The 23513-nt window shown below is 36.6% G+C and overlaps 1 protein-coding gene across 2 annotated transcripts in view; it reads right to left on the bottom strand.

Annotated features, from left to right (window-relative positions):
- si:ch211-26b3.4 (connector enhancer of kinase suppressor of ras 2) overlaps positions 1-23513 on the bottom strand; it is a 615118-nt gene that overhangs the window by 8751 nt on the left and 582854 nt on the right. For both annotated transcript variants that reach the window (XM_039765942.1, XM_039765943.1), the window contains exons 19-20: positions 19299-19369; positions 12384-12484 (exon numbers count right to left, since the gene is read on the bottom strand). In XM_039765942.1, coding sequence (XP_039621876.1) covers positions 12384-12484; positions 19299-19369 — 172 coding nt within the window. The remainder of the gene's footprint in view (positions 1-12383; positions 12485-19298; positions 19370-23513) is intronic.

Genomic DNA, 23513 nt, shown 5'->3' on the forward strand with positions numbered 1-23513 from the left:
AGAGTCTATTTAAGCAATATGATGATAAGCATAACACAAATAATAAGTAAATGAACACCTCAAAAGCAGGTCATAAAAATACATTTTATTTATTCATAGGCACCTTTCTAAACTCTCAAGGAGACCGGACAATAGATAAAACGCACATTATAAACAAAACAAAATACGAAAATTAATATCAGACAGAGCAATTGTAATCAAAGAGAAATGGCAGTCTTAAACAGTTGAGTTTTAAGTTTAGATTTGAAAAGTGAGAATCAATGGTGGTAAGACAGATGAAGGGGACAGTCAAGTGGATGGAAGAAGAGGATCTAAGGGTACAGGAGGGAATGGCAACATGGAGGAGATGGGACAGATATGGAGGGGCAAGGTTGTGGATAGCCTTAATTGTTAACAGGAGAATTTTGAAATCAATGCAGTACTTAACCGGGAGCCAATGAAGCTTCTGCAAGATGGGAGTGATATGGTGAATAGACAGGTTTCTAGCAATGATGCGGGCAGCTGAATTTTGGACCAGTTGAAGCTTATAAAGAGATTTGCGAGAAAGACCAAAGAAAAGGGAATTGCAATAATCGAGACTAAAAGTGACAAGACTATGAACAAGGATAGCAGTGGTGTGGGGAGTGAGGGAGGGGCGAATATGATTAATGTTATTCAAGTGGAAATATGCAGACGGAGATGTTATTGATGTGAGACTGAAAAGATAAAGTACTTTCAAGGATGACCTGTGGCGAAGGGGAAACAGAGGACTTATTAATAGCAAATGTAAAAATGATCAGTTTTGGATAATGTTGATTTTGTTGTACCAATGCGGAGAAGCTCAGTTTTGTCACTATTTAATTTAAGAAAATTTGAAGAAAAACTGGTCATAGTCCTCTGGTGGAAAATAGTAGGTTGCTTCTTACAGGGCTGTTTAGGGAAAAACTTTTCATAATGAAGGAGTTCTAGTACCCCGAAGTCTTGTTCATAGAAAAGGGAATGATGATGAGGAAGCTAAATTGCTGCAGAAACATTTCCTTTATCTTCATCTATGTGTCATGAGCTGTGGGTAATGCATAGCCATAAAGATGACTTTGTAGAGGAAAATAGCAGGAATGACATTTCTCTGGAAGGTTGTTGCATTTATTCTTTATAAAACATAAGGCTGCTCATCCAAGATCCTACCCATGATGAGTATCAAAGTTGAGATGGAATGTACATCTTATAATAATACTTGGCAATCACACGAGTTCTGGAGACATTCATGTGCTTAAAAAGGACACTAAAATAATTTATAAAGAGATTAAACATTACGGAATTACCCAGTAGCTGTTGTAATTTTTGCTTGGGAAATGGAAATTTGGGTTATCCTCACCACATACTTGCACAAGGAAGAGTACAATAAAAATGAACGAATGGTTAACCTCTACATGAGTTACCTCTATCTAACCTTGTATGACTAGCACATACAGTACATCTGTCCACAAAGAAGATGTACTGTTTGAAGAGGGTAGAGGTATTTTAATCTGAAACCTTAACTATACTAATAAAACAGACAGTGGTTACTTGATCAGTTTTTAAACTGCATCTCTCATGTCATCCCATCTCATCATCTGAAACCACTTCTTCTGGTAATGGTCGCAGTCAGCCCAGATTTCCCTCCCTCTCTTCAGCTTTAGATTCAACCTCTTTGTGTAGAATTCCCAGGCATTCCCAAGCCAGTCGAGAGATATACTATCTCCAGCGTGTCCAGGGTATGCCACAAGGTCTCTGTACAGTGGGATATACCCAGAACAGCACTTGCAAGAGCTTCTGACATCTGACATAGTATGTGCAGAACTTGGAGGCAATCGCAGCTGTTTATAAAAAGGATGTGAAGAAATAATCTTTTAGCAATAAACAAGAAAATACAGAGGCAAAGAATCAAATCAAATAAAATGTTCCTGAACTGAATGTTGAAATTTACATAAGTAACATCAAAAGCATCTTAAACCTTGAGAGTTAACAAGTACATTGTACAAACAGTTTAAACTGCTGATATTTAAACTTTTGTGCCTCCACTAAGTTCTCTGAATGTGTTAGGAGGTACTCAAGAGTAGATGCTCCTTGGTAAAATACAGATAATAAAATGAAAGGAGGGTCTTCACTGTCCTGAATTATTGTTCAGCACATACTCTACATTGGATTGAAACATAAAATAACATGTCAAGAAATACTGGAAATGGACAAGAAGTCCCTCTTTTAATTTTTGCTCATGTAGTCTGATTGTACTTATAGTATAATGAATTAAATTTTTAAAAACACCTTTGTTCAGCTCTGCTGTTTTACAGAGCTCTCAGGCACTCCAGTTTCCAGCTACATTCCAGAGTTAATTCGGTTAAAACTCTAAAACGAGCAAGTGTGAGTGGGTGTGGTTGTGTGAGCTGTGAGACTTTCATACAATTGGAATGGCCCATTTGGTGTGTAAGATCCTGCCATGTACCCAGCATAGCCAAGACAGGATTGGCAAATTGTGGTCCGGTAAAGAATAAAGCGGGCACAGAAAACGGAAAGAACTTTTACACAACATAAATGACTCAGTACATATTTTACACTTTATTATCCATTTGTACGCCCATTATGAAACCCAACTGATTGAATATGAGGTTGTGGGCCAGAGCCTATCCTAGTAACATTGGATGCAAGGCAGGAAATAACCCTGCACAGGCTACCAATCAACTGCAGGGCTCATATAGTCACCTATTAACTGACTCACAAGGGGCCAATTTAAAGTTAGGCTAAGCTGCATAGCTTTTGGATGAAGGAGAAAAACTCACAAACAAAGAAAGAATGTGCAAAATTTCTAATTTCATCATTTAACAATTTTTGTCATGATAGAAAGAAAAAAAAATGTGGACATTAAACATAGCTTTATATGGGATCGCTGAAGGTCAGAGTCAGCAGAATTGGGATACCTGTCTCTCGTAGGGACTCCTCATGTACATGGAGTGAATTTAGATTTGCCAATTAAAATGCAATCTCTACACAAATGGTAACCAGCCATAGAATACAAAATCAAAAAGTTACAACCATGTAGAGGTAAACGTCACTGAGTTACTAAATGTAATTAATTTGTAAAAAATTTATTATAAAATCATAAATGTAAAGTTTTCTTAATGAAACTCAAGTGAAATCTGAAAGAAAACTTTGCATTCTATTGATATAAACCAGATTCTGCTTTTCTCATCCTGGAAACAAAATAATGGCAATTTAAACATAAAATATGATAAAAAAAATTATCATTAAATGTCAACTAAAGTTATCTTTTTACTCTTAGTTCTAATGGCAATCCTTTTTCCTTATGTGTATTATGTTAAAGCTTTTCTCTTATTGCCACTGGTACTGTATTTGTTTAGAATTACTACTTCGATCTGTTTTTCTCATTATTCTGCAGAAATTGCTGGCAGCTAAAGGATGAAGGTCAATATTTACACTGATGATAAAAATTGCCTTTGCCACAAATATTTAAAAAAATAAAATGATAAAATCAAGGGCAACACGAACAGAAATTCATGCCAAAGAGAATCAACTCTCTGACAAATATTTTGATGCAAAGTGAAAGATGCATTTTGAAAAAGTGTTTTGAATAATCAGATACTGAACCTTAATGCAACTTCTTATGCACACTTGCTAGGCAACACTTCAGTCATGAGTCATTATCCATCAGAGACACAGCAATTGGGGAAAGTTTTCAGATGTGCGTCTTAATCAGTGGTTCTGTAAAACCACAGGGTTGTTTAGAAAATTCAGCATGAAACACAGATATGATTAAGAAATTGAAATAATTTTAAATATATAATGTACACACACATATACTGTATACATATATAAATAGATATTATCCATCACACAAGCTAGGGAAGTGTTTTACGGGTTTTGGGAAAGAAGAGAATATAGGGAAGATTAAGAGTGTGACACCATTGCATTATTTATTCGCTTGTTTCCCTGAGTGGAAGAGAAACCATATCTGAAATAGTGTCAGAAATACTACTTCCTCTGATCATCCCAGAGCCTTGAGGTGAACGTTTAGGTTCAAACAAGCTTGAAACCAAGATGGCGCTCCTCTAGTATTTAACTTATTATCAACATGGCCATTTGCAGTTATTGTTTGCGTATGACATGTGCTTTCCTTTGCTTCCTTTAGACCCTGTTGTTAAACAGAGCATCTCGTGAGACCTCAAAACTCATTTGACTGTCATCTTTTTCTGTTTACTTTATATACATATATATTATACCATAGCAACAGGACAAAGAAGGCTGGCAATTGCTTGGGGGCCCCCCGAGGTCGCCGGTTTTTACAGGTGCTAATTGCTACAGTAAATGTGCAGGAACCCCTCTTGAAGCAATATAATGACACATTCCAATGACACAGACTGAAATCCCCCACAAGAGGGCCCCAATTTCCGCTGTGAGAGTGTTTGTGATTAACTTATTTTTTTAGAAATGTTAAATGTAATCTATGCCATTTGTATAAATCATGAGATGATTTATATGTCTGGAAACAAAAATCAGATTGACTTGGTTTGTTTAGACAATTTGACCATTTCTGACTAAGTTTCAGTCTCTCCAGACCCCACTGTAGTCGAAATCAGCAGCACAAATTCAGCAACAATGTGAGCAGGTAGCAGTAAGACGGTGGTGTAAGAAGTCAAAAATGTACTCACTCCACAGTCCTGACTCTTCCTATCACTCTTGAATTTTCTCATCTTTAAAGCTCATTAAATCCTACTTGAGATCGTGTATGTGCCACGAGAGGCTTTCAGCCCCAGGTGCAATCTCAAAAGAGCGCAGTGTTCAAAGGTCTATGGATCTGGAGGACCTATTGGCTCCATTTGCTGTAGCCAAAGCCCACTAACAGTGTTTTGGATAGCTACAGTAATGCCTTAAGGAGACTTTTTTATATTATAATATGTGCACTTTTTAAATCTATTTTTTTAAATATTACAAGGTGCACAGTGTATTTATTTTATTACCACGTGCACCTTGTATTTGTTTGTATTTGTTTACTTTTTCACTTATTTTGATTTTTAAAATATACCCTATTCTATTATTGTTTTTTTAACTTCTATTTAATTGTTGTATTTATTGTGTTTTATTTCTGTAATTTCTTACTTCTGCATAGTAATGGTAATCTCTGTTACCATATTAGGACTCTGGGAAGGATGAATTGGAGAACCCCATGGAGCTTTTTTGCCTAGGGTCCCACAAATCCCTTGAATCACCTCTGATAAATAAATTTATATATATATATATATATATATATATATATATATATATATATATATATATATATATATATATATATATATATATATATATATATATATATACACACACCATATTTACTATGTTTATCCTAATATCTATGTCTATCTCTATGTCTATATGTCACAAATTTGAATCTTGTGTAAACATTCCCAGCATTAAGTAACATCTGGAAATGACTGCAGTGCATATGTAGACAGTAATAAACACAGACCAGAAGCTCCAATTTGGACATCTCACATAAAGAATAAAGATTTTAAAGGCTGATGCAAAAGTGTGTGTTTATAACCTATTACTATATTAATTTTCATTCTATATTTTGTAGTGTAAGCACATGACTCATTTCTGCCATCTCCATCTCTTAGAAAACTTTAGGTATTTTTGTTTTTTAATTATTGTCGCCATTTTTTTACACCAAACTAAGTATGTGTCAGTTGGCTCTCTTGAGAAGTGAGCACAAGTTAAGGTTCTTGAAACAGAAAAGCAAAGAAGATTATTTCCCAATGAAGGCAAAGTATTTAATCAAAATGTATTGTGTAAGGTAGTATTTACTGCTCAAATATGTTATTGAATTTAATAAGGAGTTACGTAAGTATTTAAGAATTTATACAACAAGCATTTAAGCATACAAGGTACATGTAAATATAGCAGCATCTAAGCAGACAAGTTATTTATTCCTATACTTATCCTTGTTTTGCAGGTACTGTGCACCTCTCCAGTATTACAGCCTTCTTTCCAAAGATGGCTGGATGTGCTGTTACATTTAATTTATTATAAACAATCAGTCTGCTACTGAAAAATAGTTTAAATTCCCAGTCCATGCCTCAGTTTGTTTCTACGATTGGAGTTCTATACTATAAAAAGCTTACAGAGAGGGGGTTTAATGTATTCATTCATCTATTTATTCTGAGAATGCATATTACAGCACATGGTCACTAGGGGTGCCAGCTGTCCCTACAGTTTCAGTCTCAAGGCAGGAATGAACACTGAGTAGTATGCCAAAAGATGCTTGATTTATTCTGTGGTATTATAGGCACACACACGCACATCGTACATAAAGCATAGACACCAACCTATCTTGGAACATCTAGAGCTTCAGTGCATCACTGGGCACACTCTTACACAGAGTTACATTCAGCCAGTTTACAACTGTAGCCTATGTGTTTATGGTGTGACAGGAAGCACATTAGGACATTGGAAGAGTGTGAAAAAACCAATCATATACTACTCAAGACAGGGCATGAACCCAGACCTCCACAGCTATGAGACACTTAATCAATCATCATGATACAGTAATTTAAGATATCACCATATCTAATTAACTTAATAATACGTAAATGTCAGGAGTACTGTATCAACCAGATAAACACATTTTTGCTTTGTCATTTATTTCCTTAAACAACTTATATTTTAATCTTACTGTACGCTTGATAGAACACCTTTTAATAGCATAGACACAAACAATTATTCAATGTCAATGTCAATTTATTTATATAGCACATTTAAAACAACATAGGAATGCTGTGGTCAAAGTGCTTTACAATAAAAGAAGAGAAAAACATACAATTAACATAAATGGAAATAAATGTAAAACTGTGAATAATAAATAGAAGTAAGATTGCATAATCACAATGAGGAAAACATCAGTATTAGTGAAGGTCATGGAAAGCAAGTGAATAGAAATGAGTCTTTAATCTCGTTTTGAACAGTTCAATTGTAGACGACTCCTTTATATGATGAGGTAAAGAGTTCCACAGGTGAGGAGCAGCAGCTGCAAAAGCCCTGTCCCCCTTAGTTTTACATTTGGTACGAGGGACAATGAGAGACAACTGACCAGAAGATCTAAGCACTCTAGATGGCTGGTGTAAAGCACACAATTCAGTGTCCATTATACATTCTTCTTATATGCTTTACAATAAACATTCATGTAAAACAGAATAAAGCATGCAGCCACAAAATTGCTACCCAGAAACTCATTCTAGTGTTATCATGAACACACTCTCTTCATTTGAACTTTTAACTCTAACACTATTGCTCCATTTTACCTAAAAATTACATCATTTCTAACACTGAGATTTTCCAAACAACAGTCTAAATATATTGAACATTTAACTTTCCATTACATTGTTCTAGGAAGCTGCCATGTTGTGACATCATGAAAGTGTTAACATGTGGTGTGACTGGTGTGGTCATGTGCTTTGTGTGTGCTTCGTTGGGGATGTTTGGACACGGAAGTGATTACATGTTTTCAGAGGCCATTATCCCAAGCAGGTCAAACACATCCTCGTATTGTCAGGCACTCCGATCCTTCTGAACAAGTCTTCTTAATGCCAAATTCTGCTATTCCGTTGTACCTTTTTGTTTCTTGACCTCATCTGTGTGTTAAAAATTTTTTTTTTTGGACACATATTCTTTATTTTGTTTCATACAGCACTGGGATGATTTTTACCAATTACAATATTTGATTTTTTTACTGTTACGAAAACCATGTTTCACATGTTTTTTAGTTTTTTGTTGCCATATCTTGTTAATAAATACTTGTTATGCCTAACGAAAGCTCAATAATAAGTTGCATATATTATTTCCTGAGCTACTCTAAAAATGCAAACATTAATCAAACGTGACATTATAACATTTAAATACCACTGATAATTAGCTGCATTTTAACATATTAAAACAAACAGCCTTCATTACGACACCTGGCCTTTTGATTAGTTTTTTGGAGTATTAACTCAATCATCTGATTGGTTAAAAAGTTTCCTTTAATGTCAGAGGGATAATTTACAATAAATTATATAATCGTTCAGAATTTCATGTATCTGAACATTGCCATTATCAGTGTGCAAGTAGTGATTTTCAGCCTGGCATACCAAGAGTTGAAAATTGTCATGTTTAGATTGCTGCTTCTTTTTGTGGATAACCATTTGAAAGAAAAATAGTAAAGATATGTCTCTTTTGTGGGAAAAATATTAATTTCATGTTACTCGAAAACTAGAAGAAAGATGGAGTTTATTTTCTAATATACAAGTATTATGATAATTACTGTTATTAAAATTATGATAATTGTGATAAAGGGGATGAGACTAAGTACAGGAGTCTGGTGGAAAAGTTTGTTTCTCAGTGCAAAGAGAACTGTCTGCCTCTTAACATTAGTAAAACCAAAGAACTAATTATTGACTTTCAGTGCACCAAAAAGCTTCTGTGTCCGGTCACTATTCAGGGAGTGGATGTAGAGGTGGTCCTCTCTTACAAATACTTGAGGGTCCACATTAATGACAGGTTGGACTGGTCTGGGAATACAGCAAGCTATTTTTTCTTAGCAGACTGTGTTCCTTTAATGTGGGAAGTGACATCCTTCACATCATCTATAACTCTGTGATAGGCAGTGCAATATTTTATGCTGGGGTGTGTTGGGCTGGTAACATCAAGAGAGGCCCACTGAACCAACAGGCTAATTAAATAGGCAAGCTCGGCTACAGGACCAACTCTGGACCCTTTGGAGGTTGTAGTTAAGATGACAATTAAAACAAAACTGTGTGCCATTATGATCAATGCTGCACATCCTCTCTATGACACACTCACACCTAGGACTTTCTGCCATCCAAATGTTCAACAGAAGTGTGTCAAGAAATGCTATGGGGGATCCTTTATACGAACAGCAAAACATCTACATAATGACACACTGAGACCAGGACAGACAAGTCAGAGCTTTTTTTCTTTTTAATTTTCTTGCTTTATAGTCATTGTGGTGTGTGTTCAGACCAAAGTGTGTGTGTCTATGTATTTATTTATCTATCTACCTGTTTATGTATTTATTTATATAAAGAGCTTCTGTAAAAAGCCAAATTCCCCCCTGGGGACAAATAAAGTTTGTTCATTCATTTAGTCTATCTATCTATCTATCTATCTATCTATCTATCTATCTATCTATCTATCTATCTATCTATCTGTTAAAGAGATTAGAAAGATATTTAATGCCAATAACTTTGCACTTTCTGTTGTGTTATCATGGACTGATTTAGATAGATAGATAGATAGATAGATAGATAGATAGATAGATAGATAGATAGATAGATAGATAGATAGATAGATAGATAGATAGATAGATAGATAGATACTTTACCGGAATGTGTTTAAATTATAAAGACCCTGGGGTGACATCAAATATTTAGAACACATATTTTTTTAGGGATTTGGGGTTCAGAACAAGATACTTTTTAAATACTTTTCTCTTCTCTTTTCTACATGTTGTTCGATCACTTGACATGACATTACAAGAATGAGGAGAGCAAACACAAAAAAACTATTTTCAGTCAGTAGTAAATGTACTGCTGAATCAGTGGGTTTTATACAACAACAGGGAGACCATCAAAAAGTGTTTTGTTGTTAGGAATGTGTTGGACAATAGCTCTACCTACTTTCTTTCCTTTTTGCCAAATAATATAGTTTTTTATTTTCTATTGTTTAATTGTTTTTAACATTCTACCTGTTTCTCCGGTGAGTGTGGAAGCACACGGAATGCATTGGACATAAGGAGAATGTAAATTCCACACAAGGGGTGAAATTTATCTCAAGACTCTAAAGCTATGAGGCAGCAGTGCTGGCTAAACCACTATAGGGTGGTCCAGATCTAATTATGCAATTTTCATTATGCTATAACTTATTAAGTTTATTACATAGAAAATCACTCAAAAAAATCCCAGACCATCGAGAAGTGTGCGAACTGACGACATGAAAAATCGTCTTCGCACCGAACTGGAATTGTCCCCGCATAAATCAAAGTCATCCAGATGATCTGGATCTGCATAATTAAATCTGGACCATCCTGTAGATGTATTCAGTTTAATAAAACACATCATAATAGGTAATCCAAGATTAAAAAAAAAAAGAGAAAAACACCTTAATCATGACAAACAAAGATCCAAGGACACCTCTGTGTACAAATTCTTTGTCAATTATATGATCCAGAAACATTCTTATTAATAGGATTCACACATAATAAAAATACAAGAAAATACAAACTGACAAGTTCTGTTGCAGTAAAAATAGCAATACAGAAGCTACCTAAGCTGTCCCCAGTGAAAGTTTGCCTTCCTGTAGCAGTCCCTCAAGTTTAATGTTCAAAAACTCGGGGACAGCTGAGAGTCTGCCTATTCCTGCATATTTAGTTAGCTCCTGTTCCTGATGCTACCTTCAGGAAAAAGGGTAAGCAGAAAACAAATACACCAAAAATAAAAACTTCACTAGAACAAACAGGATACTAAATGATCATAACAGATTAGAGCAGCTATATGCAATAATGTGACAAAAAAAAAATCCAAAAACTAAAAAACTCTTTTTTCCTTAACAACAGATGCTTAAAATGATCACTGCATGTCTGTACAATGACAATCAGTACAACAATCATTCATTCATTTTCCAATGTTTGTGCGAAGCTGGAACTGTTCCCAGTGGAAGTGGGCTTCAGTCCATCACGGGTCACACTTACTGGCCCTATTTAGAAGCAAATCTTTAAGATATGAGAAGAAATTACAAAGGGAGAATGTGTGAACTCCACAACACACAAGTCAAAATTTAAATCCAGAAATCCAGAGCTGTCAGGCAGCAGCATTAACCACTGTATCACCATGCTGCCCTTCTGTAAACCACACTTTCAAAATCATGGATATAGTAATTAGCAGATTTAAAATGTCTGACAAGGTACCTATTACTTAATTTCAAACTCAAAAAGAAAGAAACAACTTAAAACAAAGAAAACATTTTGTCTTTCTTTTAAAAATGTCAATTATTATTCTGTTAATTACATTTTGTGGGTTTTGCCTTATGGGCCAGGGAAAGCAACTGTCATGAGTGGTATTTTGTGGGCATTGATTTGTTCAATTTATACATTTAATTTTCTTTATTGGCACCACTATTTTGAGCCTTGTTGTTAAGATGTTGTGGCTTATAGAGGGTGTGGCCTAAGAGTTCACAGCCTATGACATCATTGGTACAACAGTTTATAAGCCAGCATAACACTTTAGAAGGCATCCATGATTCTGGATTGCTAAAAAAATCTTTGGGCTTTATTAGTGATTTTTGCAAGGTTAACTATGGTTCTTACCTTCACTTGTCATGATTCACTTTTTTTATTTTTCTTCTTTAGTAGTTGCAGTGTGTTTTGGGAATTTACTGTATATTATTTTAGTATGTTCCTGATGCTAGTCTATGTTGTTGTATGAGCACTGCATGATGTTTACTGGTTGCATATTATAATTAATACAAAATGCACAGTGCGTGCCGAAACAAACACAAGCTTACAATGATTTATGGATAAATGATGTCTTTTGCAGTGGTGTGTGTTACAATTAGATGATCCATTTACTACATCCCTGGCTCTGATACTCTGACTATGATTTTGGTTCTGATATTAGGAGAGACTCCTGGTTTCAGATTAGGCTTAGTATTTTATTTATGTTTCATTGCCTGGTCACTATTTTAAATTCTTGTGGTGACTCTTTTCAGACATCACAACACCACTTTCCATTCAACAATGATTTTGTTTTTGTTTATCTTCTACTCTGATATAAAATTATCCTCCTGATCACTTAAGGCTAATTCTTTTCCTTGTGGTAGCATTCCCTTCTCTTGCCATAACTAATTTTGATTTTGTTTGGTCCTGGCTCCAGTTACCATTTGATTGTTGTTTATTCAGCTTATGTTTTGTGAAGCTAAACTGTTCCCTTCAGATTAGTTCTTGGTTAAAATGCTTTGCCTTTCAGGGTTTTAACTATATAGCAGTATTCCAATTCTTGCCTTAATACTTTTTGGAAATTGAATAGATACTGTATAATATTTCAGCTTCCTTTTCTTACTGTCTGTTCTGTAGGACTAGAGTTAATTATCTTAACACTTATTGCATTTGATCCTTGCATAACTGCGCACAATGTCACTTTGTTTTGTTCTTCTCCTCTTTATTGACCGTATATATAGTGTAGCTGACTCGTAATTTTACTCTTTCTTGTTTGACATTTCCTAACACCAGGGGTGAAAAATGTATTGTTCACTATCAAAAAAGCTATTCTGTTATATAAAGTTATTCTGTTAGTCTATGAACTTACCGAGGGGGTTCGATGATATGTATCACACATTGATGAAGGGCCCTCTTGTTTCAGGGTTAAGGAACCATCAATTTCATCCTGGTCACTTTCGCTCCAATAATCTGCAACACATATACAAAACAAGCTAACTGACAGGTGGTGAATTCTTCTTTCAACATGCTTAATTAGACTTCATCACATTTCATTATGTTACTTTGTTTAGGAGATTTCCCAACTAATCAGTATGATAATATCATTATAATATGATTATATTAAAGTACACTAGGGGGCTCTGCCCCGTGCTCGTTTTGCTCGCCAACCCCCAAGCATGTTCTTGCTGCTGAGCTGCTCAAAGGGTGTCAGGCCCCACCTCCATTAGAGAAAGCGATTGTATTTGAAGAGATGGTTTATAGAAGAGTGGGGCATGGGAAGAACACAGTTTGGTCCTTAGTTATTATAAATAGAAAATCACTTACAGTACTCGAGTATTTCATTACAATTGTCTATTTTAAATACCAATGAATAATATAATGTAGTAAAAAGTAAAAGCAGAAGTAAAAAAGTAAAATATAATAAAACAAAAAAATATATATTAAATTGTTATTGTAATTTTTTATTACTTTATTTTATTTATAGGTGCCTTTCAAGGCACTCAAGGACGCCTTACAAAACTGAATAATAGCAACAGTCACAATATAAAATAAATAAAATATTACATTTACAATAAAACCAGTGTTAATGCAACATTGAAATTAAGTAAATGAACTAACATTTATATCAAACAGAATAAGCAAGCTTAAAAAGATGTCTTTTAAAGTGGGATTCATTTATTTATTTAAGTTTTTTATTGATTTTAATTAGAAGCAGATAAAATTCCATACAATCATGTCAAACTTAACAATACAAAGCAAATCAAAATTCAACCCTTACCCAAGAGACAGAGAGGAGAGCAGGCAGCCAAAGCTACTCTATAAAAGGAACAAGAAAGGAAGGGTACCCTTTTCCCCAAAATGGGAGTTGATTCTAAAATGTTACTAATCAGATCCTGCCATATTTTACAAATGATTTTGAACAGATCCTCTAAGTGAGAATTTGATTTTTCCAATTTAAAGTAATATAGAACAGTAGCAAAATACCCGCGCTTCGCATCGGCAAAGTACTGCCTTAAAATTTTTATTAAGAAGAAAAGTAAACCTTTTTAAACTGAGAGAAAATATACCAATAATTATTTGTTAAGGATCTCTTTGTATACCACACTGTCAGTTCGGCCCTCCGGTTGTAATATGACCAAGCTGTGCGCTGAGCTTACTCTTGAGCATGCAACGTACAGTTGGCCATGTGAAAAGCAATCTTGCCTCAAATCTCACAGCTTGAATTGCTGCTGTCATAATCGGTTTGAGTTTCATGGTTTGTTTCAATTACGTTAGTATTTGCAGGACTTGTTGTGTTGAAATGACATTCGGCATCTGTCCAGCGTTGTAAGCATACAACCAGTTTCATCGATAACTTCACATCCAGCTTTTGAGAGTTTAAACATTCATAAACATCAAAGTGTCCACTACTGAAATCGTCACCTGTGAATCTACGATGTTTAAGAGGCATTGGAGGTTGTCGAAAGGTGTAAAATATTTGGCTATTTCGGTACACTTGAAAGCGACAACCGAATAATTCAGCGGCAGCCATCAACTCACATGCAGAACCATAGGTGAAGGGCTTAAGCATTTCACTCTTATAGTGCTCCTGTGTAGTATAATTATCTCCTGTACCGTCATCAGTCCACACCTTGAACCTGTCCCAGTCATTCAATACATAAGAAACAATGTTCCTCCGGATATCAAGAGTGAGCCTGATATGGCCGTGCAATGTGTAACAAAGAGAATGGAAAAGATAGGTGCCATCTCCGGGCATGAAAACCACTCGGTAAGTGACAGTTCTTTGATCGATGGTGATCACCTCGATAGACATGTTAATGGGGGTATGGCTGGAACGATAGAGAAGCCGTGGATTAAATAAAAAGGCTGCAGTTATCAGCAGGGAGACGTGAATACTGTGGCGAAGCAAGGAAGGGAATGAAGAGACGGGCGACGGACGACCATATAGGCAGGCAGCCAACAATGTGGGAGGCGTGGGGATGGGGGACCCAACACCGCCTCACACAGTGACCGAGCTGCAGGCTATGAACGTATATATGTACGTAAGTAGGATTCAGTTAGCATTGGGAACCTGCGTACCAAATTTCTTGAAGATGGGCCCATAGGTAACAAAGACCGCTGGAAAGTTGAATATGGCGTCTGACAGTGGTGTCATACCACTGAAATAAGTACGTACATCGGTTTCAGTTAGCGCAGGTATGCTGCCTACCAAATTTCATGAAGATGGGGTCATGAAGATGGGGCCATAAATAAGAAAGTTTAACATGATGGACGTTTTCAACCGTTATAAACGTTACACGTAGAATTTCTAAATGAAATCTGCTTAACTTTTGTAAGTAAGCTGTAAGGAATTAGCCTGCCAAATTTCAGCCTTCTACCTACACGGGATGTTGGAGAATTAGTGAAGTTGTGAAGTTCAATTTGGTGGCCGACATTGGCATCATACCACCAAAATAAGTACGTACATCGGTTTCGGTTAGCGCAGGGAAGCCACCTACCAAATTTCGTGAAGATGGGGCCATAAATAAGAAAGTTTAACATGGCGGATATTGTCGACCGTTATGACCGTTACGACCGTTACGCGTAGAATTTCGAAATGAAACCTGCTTAACTTTTGTAAGTAAGCTGTAAGGAATGAGCCTGCCAAATTTCAGCCTTCTTCCTACACGGGAAGTTAGAGAATTAGTGATGAGTGAGTGAGTCAGTCAGTCAGTCAGTGAGGGCTTTGCCTTTTATTAATATACTGTAGATTAGTTACCCACTGTCATAAAAGTGGTGGGCAAGGATTCCTACAGCTGAGCAAGATATGTCTGCGTGCTAGTAGTGAAGTAAAGGCAATTACAGTTTGTTTGTCCTTCACCACTTTAAGCCTGTCTAGGAGTACACCAAACACAACTGTTAATGGGTTCAGAGTGATTGTGCCACTGAAGCTGGTGCACTCCCAAAACATATGGCCCAGTGAGGATGGAACAAGACTGCAGTGTTCACAGGTTGAATCTTGTCTTGGAAACATTCTGGACAATATTAAACAAGATAAATGCAGGCAATACATTATTTTAGTTTGAATGACTGAATGCTTTGCACATAAGGAGCTAGACTGTATTCTGCGCATGGCTGCCTTGCACTTTTCTGAAATATTAAGTGACAGAGCCTTTCCACAATATACCCTGGGGTCTTTGAAAGGAAGGGACTTTAAAATGTTTTTTATACATTTTAGAGATGCTATCTGAGTTTTCAAGACTGATCATTATTTCTTCAGGAATAGAAAAAGGTAGGAGGTAAGGAAAATTTGGCAGTTCTGTTTGGCAAAGTTCCTAGCTTGATAGCAGTGGAAGAATTGTGTTGATGAGAAGTTCATAGGATACAAAGACATTATCTATGTACAAGTTTATTAGTGTGGCGACTGCAAACAATAAAGGTGATAAGGGACATCCTTGTTGAGTACCAGGCTCAAGTTTGAAGTAGTCAGAAATAATGTTATTAACACAAACTGAGGCTTTTGGACGAGTATAAAGTAGTTTGATCCATGCACATATGTTTGGGCTCAACCCAAATTTGTGCAATGTGGTGAACAAGTATTCCCATTCAACCAGATCAAATAATTTTTCTGGATCTAAAGATACTAAGATTTCTGGAATGTTAGATTTAATGGGTGAAGATATTACATTAATAAAACGTTGAAAGCTAGAAGTTAAGTGCTTGCATTTAATAAATGCCATTTGGTCTTGTGATTTTACAGAAGGAAGCACTTTCTCAGTCCTTCTGGCTAGAACTTTGATGAGTATCTTAATGTCATTATTCAGAAGAGAGATTCATCTGTATGATGCACATTGTAGTAAGTATATATTTTTCTTAGGAAACATGATAACTAATGCTTGGCGAGGTATTTGAGGTAGAATTTTGTTGTCTTTAGCTTCAATAAATGTTGCTAAACCCCATGGTAGTGAGGCAAGCAGAAGGTATAATAAGATTAATAAAGGAGGAGGACCTAAGAATACGGGAAGGAGTGGAGATGGGATGAAGAACAGAGAGATAAGGAGGTGCCAGATTATGGAGGGTCTTTAAAGTAAAAAGAAGAATCTTAAAATCAATGGGGTATTTAACATTAAGATGGTGTAATATGATAGATATGGACAGGTCAGATGCAGTACTATTATGAGGAGTAACACCCGAGCAACAGATAAGATCAAGAATATTGCTTTTAGAGTGAGTAGAAAAAGCTATAAATTGCTGTAGACCAATACTATCAAGGCATGACAGTATTACTGACATTGTCCATAAGGATATTAAAATCACCCAGCAAAATAACAATAGAGGACATTGAACAAAAGGAATTTGCAAACTCAGACAACTGAGTAATAAAAAGTCCTTATTCAGCTTGGATGGTCGATAAACAGTGGCAGTTCTAGTGGGAGTAGGTCCACTGATTTGTAAGACAATGGACTCAAATAAGGCATACTGCGGTATGGTTTTAGAGGATAGTTTACATTTTTAGCCTTACAGTATTGTGAGACTGCCACCCTGACCAGAGGCACAAGACTGGCAAACCCATGAGGAACAGCTTGATTAAGCTGTAAATAATCATTGGGTTGCTGCCAGATCTCATTCAAACAAAGAAAATCAAACTTATGGTCAATAACAGATATTAGAGCAGAGAACCCTTAATGGTGAGTGAACAGACTTTAAATAGCCCAAAGGCAAGTTTGCTTTATTTAAACAGGCTGGGAAGGCTCAGGAGTGACATTCATTCATCTAAGGTTATGTGAGTATTGGTGTGTTTTTGTTGTTGGATTTTCTGTTGAGCTTTTGTAGTCTTTTATTATCTATTTTTGTTAACAACTCTAATTTACACAGATTCTTTGTTACACGTTTAGTGCGCACGCCAGGGGTTAATAGTTATCCTCCTCCTCCTGGGTTTCACTTTATTTTTGAGGTATTTATAGTTATTTTTCCAGGCCCCCATTTTGGGCCTGCTCCAGCTGAAGCTTGCAGATAGCCTTAGGAGCCTGGCTGAAGGCAAGTGAGCCTCTATTGGACAGATCCGTTAAGATTTTAGCCTACTCCATAGCTTCATTTTGAGACCTCATCACATTTTGCCTTGGAGGAAACTTCTATATTATAACACAAGTGTGGTGCATCCGTTTAAGGGCTATGGAAGACTTAGGTATGCAGTGACTCTGAAGCAGACAAATGGGTCACTGTGGCCTGGTCTGGACAGAAAGGACATTAGACCATAGAATGGTTTGATGCTTTCTCAGGTCAGTAGCTCAATGAGTCTGAAGAAGAGAGGTTAGTTGGGGAAGAGAGGCTAGAGGTATGAAGGGAGTGGTTTATGTGATAGTTCAGGCTGTATTGTCTTGTTTTCTGTTCTGTTTATGGTATTATTTTTGTTTGCCCCATTTTATTATTTAGCCCTGAGTGCTTTATTTAATAAAGACATCATTTGGCCTTGCTGTCAAGAGTAGCTACAAGTGTGCCCAATCTGTTCACAGTACAGTACATGGAAGGTTTTTATTTAGCATTATATTTCATACATTATTGTAATTTCATGTTTTACTTTACACTGTGTTTAACACAGTCATGTTTGGCTTATAAGTGGAAGTATGCTTTATAAGAATAAGATCAGACTCTACAGTAGAAAGTCTAAATGGTGAATCCTCTAAAAATACAAAATGATAAAATGTCACAGAATGCTTGGAGGATGACGTATAGCTCTGAACTCTGGTAGAATCTACCAGTTTGATTGGACACTGTGACTGACACTCAAAACTTACAGCTAATGAGCAGCCGAGCATTTTGATATGTAACTTGCCATACTAACTTGTAAACAAAACGATCGGAGCTGCGTGAAGGTGGCATTTGTGCCAGTCTGCAGAGTTGGTGCGTGGTTGTTTATTGTGATTTCGCCAAGTTTTTTCGCATTTTTAATATGAATAAAAGTAGAAGTTTAAACGTAAATAAACGCTCGATTAAATAATAGATGCATGTACGCGTTGCGAAAGTATTCAACCGGCCCAGGAACGTCTAATGGCAGAGAGCGACGTGCCACGCCCTTGTGCTTTCTGCTTGCTAGTGATTGCTGCCATCAAGTGGCACATGGAAAAACGCTGAGCTGTGTTGTAACAGTTTGTAAAAGAAATATATATAGTTTGTGTGCATTTTATAAAAAAAAAAAAGTAAAAAATAAAAAATATAAATATATTTTTGGCCCATAACTTGTATTGACTATTTTTACATAGAAATGTGTATTTTTTATTGTTTTTATTATGGAACATGAATTTCCATAACTAATAGAGTGACACTGTGTGTAGATATACAGTAGATTCCTTTAGGTGTAAGCTTTCAGTAGAGCCCTCATTGATATATGTGGGTTGAAGCATTCAAAAGTTATTACACTTTTTCCATACGTTCCAAAATGTGGATAATGGTCCCTCTAAAAAGCCCCTGGGCATGCCCACATAAAAACTGGTGTAAAAAATTTTTACAGGTATTCTTTTCAAATTTGAGTAGTCAACAAGTTATTCTGTTGGTACATAGTGTGTTTCTGTCCCCACCTACCTACTGCAGCTTTATTTTCCTTTATTTTCATAAAAAAACTTAGGCGAGAACAAAAAAATTCATTTTTTTTGTGAGTTCTAATGTGCATAACTTTTGATCAGTCACACCTACATATACTTTACAAAATAAGTAGCATTCAATACATTGTGCAGCATTATTTTTCCATGTTTTCTTAGGCAAAATGCTGCTGCTGAATGCAATAATCATTAAAAAGATTTGCTCTCACCTTCATCAGGTCGGGTAACTTTGTCATCTGGCGTGTATCCAATTGCTGCTAGGCCAAGCCGATTCATCCACCTGTTGGAAAACACAAAGGGTTATCATACCAGTTCAGGTCCTAATTTGCCACCCCATAAAACACATTTTTACTTGCATCCATCTTGTCATAAGTAAGTGAAGCACAGAAACTCTTTATGACCTACATAGGAATGTTAAGCATTTCTCATTCAGTCACAATCTAGCATGAAATGAAATGCAAATATAAGTGTGTGCCCATGTCTATAAAGTCATTGCCTATTTTGTTGTATCATAATATGCATTTATGGTTCATTTATACATACATACTATCCATCCATCCATTATCCAACCCGTTATATCCTAACTACAGGGTCACGGGGGTCTGCTGGAGCCGATCCCAGCCAACACAGGACACAAGGCAGGAAACAAACCCTGGGCAGGGCACACACATACACACACACACATACACACACACACCAAGCACACACTAGGGACAATTTAGAATCGCCAATGCACCTAACCTGCATGTCTTTGGACTGTGGGAGGAAACCCACGCAGACAAAGTCAATGCAGGGAGGACCCAAGAATCGAACCCGGGTCTCCTAACTGTGAGGCAGCAGCACTACCCACTGCACCACCATGCCGCCCACATACGTACTATACATGATAAAAATTCAAAGACCTAAATTCCATGCTGCATGCCTGCTTGTGATATTTTGGTTTTGTTTGCAAGATATAAATGTAGTTAACACTCTGGCTCAGAGCATAGAATCTTAGGTTCAAATGCCAACTTGTCCACTCTCTTTGTGAATTTCTCATGCTCTTCCATGTCTACATGGTTTTTATCTTGGCATTTCAGCTTCCTTCCACATCCATGAGAAAGGCATGTTAAGTAAATTGGTGATTATTTATTCAGAATTGTATGAGTGCTTACGTGTGACCTGCAATGACCTGTTAACCCATGCAGAGTTAATTCCTGCCTTGTGCCTGATGCTTCAGGCTTTACCAAACACCTCTCCTCATATTATTATGAATCGGTTTAAGCATGTTAGGTAGAGGATGAATGGAATCCAAGATACAGTACGTATTATTTAAAGGATGACAAACTTCACACAATCATGGTAATTAGTGAATGAACTCCTTTGGCCACATTTCAGCCAGATATAATAATATAATATAATAATAATAGACTTGCATGTGAAAGAAAGTGAACTAACATACTTTCTCGTCATACAGAGGCACAGACAACCTCTGCTTCAAAGTTTTTCAGACAAGCATCAGAACAACAACTGGTAACATCACACAGTCAGACCAAAGTGTCTGATAATTGAGAATATCTGAAAAACCTGATATTAAAGATATAGAAAATAAATCCTTCAAGAAGCTTAAGAAATAGGGTAGTTTGCTTCGAAAATAAAACTGTGACAATGGGAGGATGTAGTAACCCACAGGATATTAGGATAAAATTATTAATGATACATGGTGTTAGCTCTTTTTCTCACTCAACACTGTAAATCTTTTCTGACAGCCTTATCATCAACACACTGTAAAAGAATTGCTCTCAGGGTTCCTACAAGCGGTCAGCTATGGGTGAATGCTGGTTTACTCTGAGATATGGTGCAGCTTGGCAAAAGGCTGATCCCCTCGTCCTAGTATAATATCTGTATACAGCACAAAAAATCATACCTCCTCCCACTGGACTCCTAAGTACATATGGCCCAGATTTGCTTTGATCGGTCATTTGTCCTTATGGTGTAGATTGTACAGGGAGCTGCATTAAGTAATGGTGAGATTTCCCAGACACAGATGTAATTAACCTGCACTCATGTGAAACGCTGTATTTAGACACAGGTTGACCCCATTCTATTAATTATGCGCTTCCTAATGACAGTTTGGGAGGCCAAAGCCTGCTAAAGTGTATCAAAGGGGAAAAAGTCTTTATGTAATATATTTATTTATTAATTATTCAGGATTTTTGTATTAATCAGCATCTAGTCCAGTTCAATACAGTAGCATGTTATATTAAAAACGATGTAGAATGCCCAGGCAAGAGAATAATTACTTTTCAAGATCACTCCACCTATGATACTCCTTTTTAGGACAGAATTGACATTTTCTGCTAGTGCAAAATGACTTGCACAAAGCCCCATAACTGGCCACTGTCACGAACTATACAAGTTAAACCTTGTCTGCCTACTGCTGGGTGTACACTGGATTGTCATGTCTTTAACCCTTAACTACTTGCGCTGGTGTATTTTGTACACCAATCTCAGTAATTTTTGTCCAACGTCCTTTTATTTGAACATACCGACAGCATCCGCCATTTATCCTCAGCTTGATTCACTACAGGTACAATGTTGCAATGGTTTCCCTCCAGTGTGCCCCCTGCTGGTTTTATGAGTGGATGCACAGTTGTCAGTTGGTACACCGCATGGGTAATTTCGTATGTATGACAATGATGAGATGTTGTTCTTGCAATGACTTTGTCTACAAAGAACTTTCAACAAGTGAAATGTGAAACATGTGCAAAATCCTGCAGTGGATGAAAGTGTGACCAGTGAGGAACGAGCACTGGAGAAGTGGATCAGGTTTATTTTCAGACCAGTAATGGAGCACTACATGATAATGTGCAGTGAATACACTTGACTTGAGCATTCCTAGTTTTCATCCTCTTTCTCTGTCACTGTTTAGCATTCATTTGCTCAGACGTTGATGCGCTTGCTGCTTCCTGAGCAGCTCTTCTTTTCTCCACCCTAAGCGGCCTGCTTCTTCTCTTTTTTTGTTGGCATCTTTTCATGTTAAAACTGATCAAGTCAGTGTTTATGTTGCAATTACTTAGTACATTTTCTTTAATTTTTCACTTAATCTGGCACCTCATCTGGCTCAAGAATGATTTAAGATATGAAGAGGTAGGGGAAGTGACAGTGAAGGTGGTTGGGATGAGAACAGTGCCCGTACACATGCGCCACACAGCCGCTGCCGAGAGTTGATTCTACAATAAAATAAAAAGAGGAATAACTGTGGAGGTCAATCATCACCCGAAAGCGAATAGTAGATGTCACATAGTATATGTGTACCAAATTTCAGGTCAATAGGTCAAACGGTTTGTGAGCTACAGGTGATTTAAAATCCTGGACAGACAAATGAACAGCCATGGTAGTGTATTACATATAAAGATGGTCCTAGACTGTGTCATACTATTCAGTAATATGGTATTAAATTACATTGAAAAATGTACAATTTAGTATACATATAAATAGCCATTTTAACACTGGCACATAAAGTACACCACGCGAGTACTTATGAGATGAGGAATGGTGCAAGTAGTTGAGGGTTAAGGAGAGCAGCAGGGTGTGGCAGGCGTTAGGACAGCTGCCTCTGAGCTTTATGATACTAGCTTTGAGTTCCCGAATGGTCAATATTCTTCCAGTGTGTGCATGTTTTTCTCAATATACAGTAGTTTTCTTCCTATATCTATAAGATACTGTATTCTATTAGGTTTATTTATGAATGGCTTATTGGTTCAGTGTGCATGGATGTGTGCTATGGTGGACTGGGTTGATTCCTAACTTTTTGCCAGATGCTCCAACTCGACCATGTATTGAATAAAGTACATTCAAAATGGATGGATGGATGGATGGATGCATGAATGTCTAGCCAAGCTGGCAAGTCTTTTCTTCTTATATTCTTAGTTGATTTTTTTGTTTGCTATTAGGCACATTTTTCTAAATTTGTTGCTGCCATTCAGATTCTAAAAAAATGTAGTTAATAGTTGTACACAGCCAAAATGTCTTGTACTACAGCAAGCAAGTCAGCCTTATGTGACTTGGCACTCGAAACAGCTCTGTAGAGTGCCTGGTGAGCTGTGTCTCAAAGATTTGTTTAGCCTGTGATAATTACCCATTACTTAGAGAAGGCAACCTGCACCACAAACACCTGCTGGAGAGTTAGCAAACGAATGACAGCATGCAGCTCTTTTCCTCGGAGTGTCTTTGCTCAATTCCATTAAGGGAAATCTTATTCTAGTTTAGTTTGTATTCTCTTTTTCACCATTTTCCTCACGTACTACTCATTCTTCTGATCAGCCACATTACCCTGGTATGTTTGTTGTCTTTACAGTAATGCAAAAGAAAAAACAACCCTAAAACAGACATAGTCAAAATGACCAGTGCCTGGGCTGTCTTAAAATAGCTTTTAAGTAGCT

Source organism: Polypterus senegalus, chromosome 10 (genome assembly GCF_016835505.1).
Source record: "Polypterus senegalus isolate Bchr_013 chromosome 10, ASM1683550v1, whole genome shotgun sequence".
NCBI lineage: Eukaryota > Metazoa > Chordata > Cladistia > Polypteriformes > Polypteridae > Polypterus > Polypterus senegalus.